Raw genomic sequence first — 7,927 nt, 5'->3', positions numbered from 1 at the left:
ATTCACAATTCCAATCATGGGTAAAACATGGCTTGTTGAACATAGATGAGATGTACTTGTAAATTGTTGGATTGCTTATTGCATTTCAGGATTTCAATTTGATCAATCTTTTGACTTCTTACCAACGAAATACGAGTGTCTTCTTGGTCGAGGACCACACTGCTTTTTCTCTTATCTGTCTTGTATCAAGACCCTACTGGACTATGGGGTGAAAGAAAGCTTGAATAAGCAGCTACCTAGGTTATAGGACATCTCTTTATTAATGTAATAACCACACTTTCACAATTGCTTTATTAACCTTCCTGCTTTCTCGAATTTGCTTGAAAATGCACCATTTGTCCACTCTTTTTTCAAAAATTAGGTTGTTGGAGCTCGCTCGCTGCGGTGCAGTACGACAACTTTACGCCTCACCACTTCCAAATGGCACCAGCCGCCACTGAGGGGGCCTCGTGCGAAACTACAGTAAGTTGTAGCGTTTGTTGGCTCGTGCAAATGAACTTCCATCAGAGTTGACCAGAGTAAACGTTCAGGGAATCCCTCAAAAGCAAGTAGAGATGATTGTTGGGAGTGTGCGAATGCCTTCTCGGCTTCTAAATTAATAACAGTTTAAGTATAGCTCCTATATAGTAGATCATATAGTCCCGCCTATATGTCATTAAAAGCGAGCACTCATTCCTGTACTATCAACAAAGGTCTTGAAACTCAGACACCAGTGTGATGTCACAATATATATGTATTAGCAATCCTAAAAATAGGACAAAACAGGGGCCGAATCCAAACTCTTTCCACAGGAAACGGAGAAATTATAACCTCAACTGCTTGTTCTGCGCTGCTCCGTGGATAGCTGGAGGACGGCCCCGCAGTCTTAGGCTCCTGATTGTACAAGCATGTACAGTGTAATGGGAATAACTGGCTTACCAACTACAGCTAAATCTGAAACCTGCGATGAAGCGTCTTTGTTTCCGTAAGTGTACCATTTATACTGCTTTAAACAGAGGAAAGCCGTGAGGATTTGTCATTTAAGCAAAGCTGCCCATCAATAACTTGCGACATAGCCTACCTAGTAAGAACTAACTGGATTTCATGTCAGGGCTGCACATGCGTCCCCTAATAGTGCCATCAATCCTCTGAGTCACGACCCGTTTAGCGTAAATACAAAAGAAAATAACTTCAAAGTTAGAATTTAAAGCAGCTTTATTTATAGAACTATACCAACCATACCCGTTAGTTGGTTATACAGTTCACAACGTTCAGCATGTTACATCCACAATGTAAAACAGTAGATACTCCTTAAATCACAGGATAGCACAGTAAATAATTTAAAACCAACTGAACAAAAGAGAAAAGCTAGGTTCATCTGGATGTTGCGATTAAAAAGGTGTCAATTCTTTCAATGCAATAGATTTAATAAAAGTTATAACCAGACATGGTGCATTTTGTCCGACACCGCTGATGGTTACATGCAAGTGATTTTCTATTAACACAAGTCTTGACTAAACATAAATAGCATTGAAGTAGGCATGATTTATGCTAAAATTGAAGTCACCAAACATTCAGCACTCTCAAACGATTCCCATTTACTGGTGCAGCAACAGTTGTATGTGGAGATATAGTGCCACGTTTCTAAAGGACGATTGTTCTTTGAGTGAGCGATCCTAGCATGGTTATGAATTCAGTGGTGCCCTGTAGGAGACCTACTGCTTCAACACTTCAGAATTAAATTGAAGGTTTCTTACAACAGATGTCATTAAGCTGCTTAGTCTCTTTTCCGACCTGCAAATGAGGCATGCAGATTTCGATTAAGACCTGGAATTCATGTTGACTCCTCAAGGATTGGTCTTAATTATTTTTCAAGATTAATCTAGTATTGTGCTCAAGGAACCACAGTACAAGTTGTCTTTATAAGGTGCTCTTGTGCTTATTGTCAAATTAGTGTCACTGCCCGAAGTAAAATGCTGCTGTTGCTTTAATCACAATTAAAATATTCCAACATTTTAGATAGGATAGTGGTTTTCTAATATTTACGAGTGCAGAAAAAGAGGATGAAGAAATGAGTTAAACCATGAAAAGTACATTTCGGTGAAAAAAAAACACACTTTTACATCTTAGGACTTTTGGGCTGTCTTCATATCAACAGCTCGCTCAGTGCCAACACCCAAGCCTTTGCAGCCAAAGTGAATTTAGAGGACGCTGAATCTTCTCCTCATCGGTAAGTGATTGCTTCACCCTTTGTGTATTTTGCAAAGTTTACTTCTGGTCACATATCAAATCGAAAATTTTCAGTTTCGAGACTTAAAGGGCATCTTTAACAAAGGGCTCGTCTGGATTTCTCTAAATAAGTTATAAATTGCAGACTAGTCCAATACTTAAGTTGCTTCAAGTTTTTATACAAGCTTTCATACAATACGCAACAGCAGGTAAGTTCCAATATACTCAAGTTTAAGTGCATGTAAACAGTGCAGTATTTTCCAGAATGGAAGTTGCCACATTCTACTTTTATAAAATCTAGGTTAATTATTTACTTCTGGACTCGTACTTTCCAAAGAGCAGCAATACTGATTAATAGCAAGGGATAGGAATTTAGATTCCACGATACACCGGAAATGAAGCAAGGATAAAAACAGTTTCTAATATTCTCAATACCGTGTACCAAACATGATTAATCTGTTTGTAAACTAGGAGATCGACACATTTCAGAGGTGTGGAGGGTGACACCTCTTTACAGAATAAGTGTAGAAACTATACTTGGTAGACTGAAGGGGAAAGAAAATGATTACACATGTAAAATTCTTTCGAAGGCAGAAGTACTGATTTAGAGTGGAATTACAGAGCCTCTATAGCCAAACACACCCAACAATCTAAAATAAATAAATAAGCATGCCAGGAGTGGACTGAACCCAGCACACAATTCCCAAGGTTCTGTAAAACTATTCATCCATAACCCCATGAAACAGGGAAGGGCCAGCCAATCAGAAAGGATCAGTTTCCCACAAACACAGTTACCACCATAAAAAGGGGTAGGCGGGTTGCTACATTTTGCATTGCCCTTGGCACTCTTTAGTGAGATTCTGTTTAAAGATACAAAATATCCGGTTTGCCAATTAATTTCATGAGGAGAGGGAATGGGAGCAGGGGCCAATTATGAAACAATGCTGCTATAATCCCAATTGCATTGGCCTGCTTCCAGCCTACAGTACTTGGTTTACCACCTTACTCCATCAATATCAACCCTGAATATCCATAGGGTTAGGAGTAGCTCCACATGCAAAGTGAATCTTGGCACATTTACACATGCTGGGCGCCAAAAACATCGAAGCAAATAAGAGATGCAGCTGGGAGCAAGGGCCTAGCTCAATTAAAACGGATAAAGTTGTGAAGGACCAATTTTTCTACCAAGTCAGTCACAACAAAATACCACAGCAAGGGGTAGTAAACGCTACCACACACTCTTGTCACAGTATATTCTTATTGCGTCGTCACAGACGTCAAAACAAAATGTAAACAAACTGAAAACCGATTACTATCAACCCAATGTATGAGAATGATCTATCTAAATTTTAAACTCTTCGTATGTTCTTTAACAAGGAGTTCATTGTATTTCTTTAAACAGAAGCACACCCCAGTGTTCTTTGACAACATAGTTTACAGTAGTGCTCCTGTACAGCCACAAAACCCCCGGGGATTCCCCATTGGTGGCTCACTGAGAAGTAAGTGGTGTGGGGGCACATAATCAGTGTCTCGGGAAAGAGCACAAAAGAAACCAGGGGCACAAACAAAAAGGGCACGCATTGTCCTCGGACAGCTTTTTCAAACCAATTGATAAAATCCATTCATTACATGATCATTTTACTGAGCACTCAAACAGCAAAAATAGCCATTTGCACGTCTTTGGCAGTACTATCTAGCTCTACCACCTTTCCTCATGAAGTCTAAAAGCAGTAACAAATGTTCCAATGTGCTCCTCCTTTTCCTTTTTACACAGCAAGTGGATTATTTCAACTCTATTACCTTCTGGATGTACCACTTCCGGTCTACTAACCGCTCCTTTATGATTAGTGTTCTACAGCAAATTATAGCTTATCACTTCTTCTCTACTACCGACTTCTCATAATTAGTTACTACCCTTTAAACATGACAATAAGGAGACTGGCAATGTCACAGGTGGATATACAGAATGAGAAGTAGTACAGTTTCTAGTAAGTGATTTGTCAATGCCTAAGCTGTCTGCTCCCCTACCCATCACCCTATGCTTTCTTAACTACACTGTAGCTCATTCAATGATATCCCCACCACTGATGGGCCTCTGCATCATCATGACCTGTCTTCAAAGATCTATTGTTGCATTCTTCCCATCGCCTAATCTTCCCACTCTCCACCATCACAAATTTCCACTCCACGCTTGAGTCCCCTGGCAAAAGAACAGAATCAGACCAGAAGCCATCCTTGTCCGGCTTGAGCGGCACAAAGACATCCCACTCCCCAAGTGATTCATGATTTCCTGTGACTGCGATCAGTTGAGAGTCCGAATGAGTAATGTAATGCACTCGGAACTTGACACTAACATTTTGCGGCATGGGAGTTACAGCCGCAATCTTTCTCATTTTAGAATCGCCCTCTGGGTTTTGTAGCAGTGGCTCAGCAGTATGAAATAGTTTGCAGTCGTCGCTACTCAAGTGAGAGGTGTGTGAAATACATTCACCAGTACCAGGTACATACTTTGTAGCTTCAAAGCCCTGGGAGGTTTCCAGCATTTCCTCTTGCACACTTAACTGTGCAACTTCTGATGTGATAGAAATATCTGGTACTGCCCCCTGCACACTACATTCTTCTGCTTCAGCGTGGATAAGATCACACTCAACTTGATTCAAGTGTACGGCTGGAGCAGTGGGAGAAAAACCCAACGAATCGAGCTGCGCACTTAATACAGCTTCCTCTGGACCCGATGAGTCCATCGGAACCTCCTGCCCACTGAACTTTGTTGCTTCGCCACCCTCCTGAAGGCTGTGCCCTGGTTCGTCATCAGTACGGGGCGCATCTAAGACTGCCTCCTTCTCACCCAACTGTTTCTCCTCTGGAAAGAGTATAGCATTTGGCACACCCTCGTGCATGATGGGCTGCTCTTCATCACTGGGTAGAACGGCCAATGCACTGTCCTGCTTACTGAAGTGTGGGGCTTCAACAGCAGGTACACCTCCAGGCACAGCTTCCAGGGACATTGCCTCAGCAATTTGCAAAGCTACAGCCTCAGTCTCCACTTGCACAGTAGGCTCAACGGCTGATTCCGCAGTGGTCCCATCATTCAACAAAGAAGCCTTCTCCTGCTCACTGGACTGCACTGCTTCAGCATAGGGGGTCGCGTGCAGCGCAGTGTCCTGGACACTGGACTGGTCTGCCTGTTTAGTAGGAACATTGTTGAGTATCCCCTCAGGCACACTGCGCTGCTCAGCTTCAGCAATGGGACTAACATCCAGCAGAGCTTCTGGCACACAAACAGCCTGTGTAGCATTCATAACACCCTCTTGCATTCTGATTTGTGCAGACTCACCAACTTTTACAACATTCATCCCATTCTCCAGCATGCTGGACTGTGCAGCTCCAACACTTCTGGCTGCACATGACATAGCCTCCTGCACAGTGGAATGACCTGCAGCGATCGGCTCCTCCCACACAGTGAACTGTGCTTTTTCAGAAGCGTTTGGGTTTTGCACACTGGATCGAGCCTCTTCAGCACTCTGGTGAACACTGTGCTGCACCACTTCAACAGCAGATGCAGCTACTTTCAGTTGTAAAAGTTCACTAAAGTCCTGCTGATACACAGATTGGGGTGCTGGACCATTTTGTGGTGCTCGCTGATCGACATGGTCTCTCTCATTTTCATCACACTGGTCGCCTCGAGTTGTATCCACTTTTGGAGGGAAATCTTGACTTGACGAAAAATTTGCTTTGGTGTTACAAATATCAGTTTCTTCAAGTTCCGAAATTATTTCTATGGGGCAAAAGAAAAAAAACATTGTTTTATCTAAGCCATTTAGCTGATGAACAAAACTATGTAATCATAACAATGTATTTTATCTCAAATTTTCAAGTAAATAATGTATTGGTGTACCTTAGAGTAAATCAGAATTCATAACATTTCTCACATTCCTTTTCTCAGTGATCAGAGTAATGTTACTAGCCATGAAGTAAAGTGATGGGGATTGCTAATGATAAGAGTATGAAATATCTACGGTGTGCATATAGGAAAACTAGAGAACATCTGCTCGATTCAGTTAAACAACTAAACGTTATTAACACCCAGGGCATTCTGCCCATTTATCAGTAAAGATAATCTGTTAATATCACACCTTCAAAATGCCACCCATTTAAGCTACATAGCAACGGTGTGGATTCGATACAACATTTTCATTTCGGCAATATCAACATAAGCTATAAAAGAACAATTGTTAAAATAGAATACATCATAAAACCGAATAAAACATTAAAATATACATCCAAGACTCAATATCATACAACCGAAAAAAGTGTATGATTAAACAAAAAATGCTTTTCCTAGCGTGTATCACTTTCCCGATGTAAGAGACAACACAAAAACAAACAGGGGACACCATCGTGCACAGGAAACATGCCATCATCGTGATCCCTGTAAGCGGGCGCAATAAAAATAGGTTTTAGAAAATATTTCCTGAAATCCATATAAAACGGACAAAAAAAGCATATAGTGTTCTGATTGGTCTGTTTTGAGATTCCTACACATAAGCACGGAACACTCTCTAAGCCATTGATTAATATGGGGAAAGAAGCCAGGTGATGTGCATTCCCAAATATCAATCTAGTCAAGCCAAATGTGTTGAGTGTCACCTGCGGCGAATAGGATTGGAATTTCTTGTGCAGATCGTATGACACGTAGCGACTGTAGGTTTCCTAGCATAAGGAAAGGGCTCTTTTCTCTAAGTGCACATCATAGGGCTGCCTTCACCTCGGATTTATGGAGCGTGAGAATTCTAGACTGCTCTTCCAGCACAGGAAAACCAAACCCCGACTTAAGGGTGTCATTGATGATGGACAACCACGGGATATTAAAGCCATGATCTAACGTTAAACAATCCTGTACGATTGCCATTGTGAATTCGGTCTTCAGTTTGACTCGTATAGAATGCCAAAGTAGAATAGGTTTGCACAGCAACGTGTCTTCGAGGCGAGTCAACCCCACTTCCTTATGAAAGAAGAAAGACTATGTTAAGGGGGGAATCCTCAACTTTGAGTGCTAGCGGATATGGGACACCACACATGCCCTCCATGAGATGCGGCTGCTAATGCTATTGCTTTAAGGATACGATCATGTCCAGAACAGGGTGAACACCAAATTTACAAGAGAAACTATATACACCCGCGCACACATTGTTCATCTTAAACTGGGCACGCTGAAATGTCTTGGGTACAGTTACTAGGGAAGAGTACGTGCAGATAACAAAAATAATTAATCTTTGCAATGGTGTACACACAGGACATTGTAAATGTCATGGAATCACTGCTCTTTAATTTCTTGGATTCCATGAAATCAGCAAAGTTATCCATTAATCGCAGCAACCCGACAGCGTTCCTAGACAATAGGACCATGTCATCTGCATACACAAGGACAGGTACCAGGTGGCCAGCAACCATTGGCACATCGGCCTGCAAGGACCAAAGAGCATCATCTATACCATTTATAAAAAGTGAAAATATCAAGCAATGGCATAGCCAATAGGTCTTGCCTTTGGAACCTTATAAGTGTTCAGCCATGCAGCACTTTATCCTGGGTTCTGTGCTGCCAGGGATTGAAGCACTATCCAATTACTACAAATGTAGACAGCACAATGTGATGACAGATGAAGGAATCAAGGAAATGAATTTTGGGAATAGGAAGTAGGTTGACAGTAGGGGAGGA

General features: G+C 41.7%; 1 protein-coding gene across 1 annotated transcript in view; it reads right to left on the bottom strand.

Moving 5' to 3' along the window:
- Positions 1-1,176: 1,176 nt before the first annotated feature.
- STBD1 (starch binding domain 1) overlaps positions 1,177-7,927 on the bottom strand; it is a 66,273-nt gene continuing 59,522 nt past the window's right edge. Inside the window, exon 2 of the mRNA XM_078676387.1 lies at positions 1,177-5,986. Within this exon, the coding sequence (XP_078532513.1) occupies positions 4,275-5,986 (1,712 nt within the window). The 3' untranslated portion in view covers positions 1,177-4,274. The remainder of the gene's footprint in view (positions 5,987-7,927) is intronic.

This window comes from Lissotriton helveticus, chromosome 2_1 (genome assembly GCF_964261635.1).
Source record: "Lissotriton helveticus chromosome 2_1, aLisHel1.1, whole genome shotgun sequence".
NCBI classification, from domain to species: domain Eukaryota; kingdom Metazoa; phylum Chordata; class Amphibia; order Caudata; family Salamandridae; genus Lissotriton; species Lissotriton helveticus.
The sequence above is the reverse complement of the archived record's forward strand: the minus strand, read 5'-3'. Positions and strand labels throughout refer to the sequence as shown.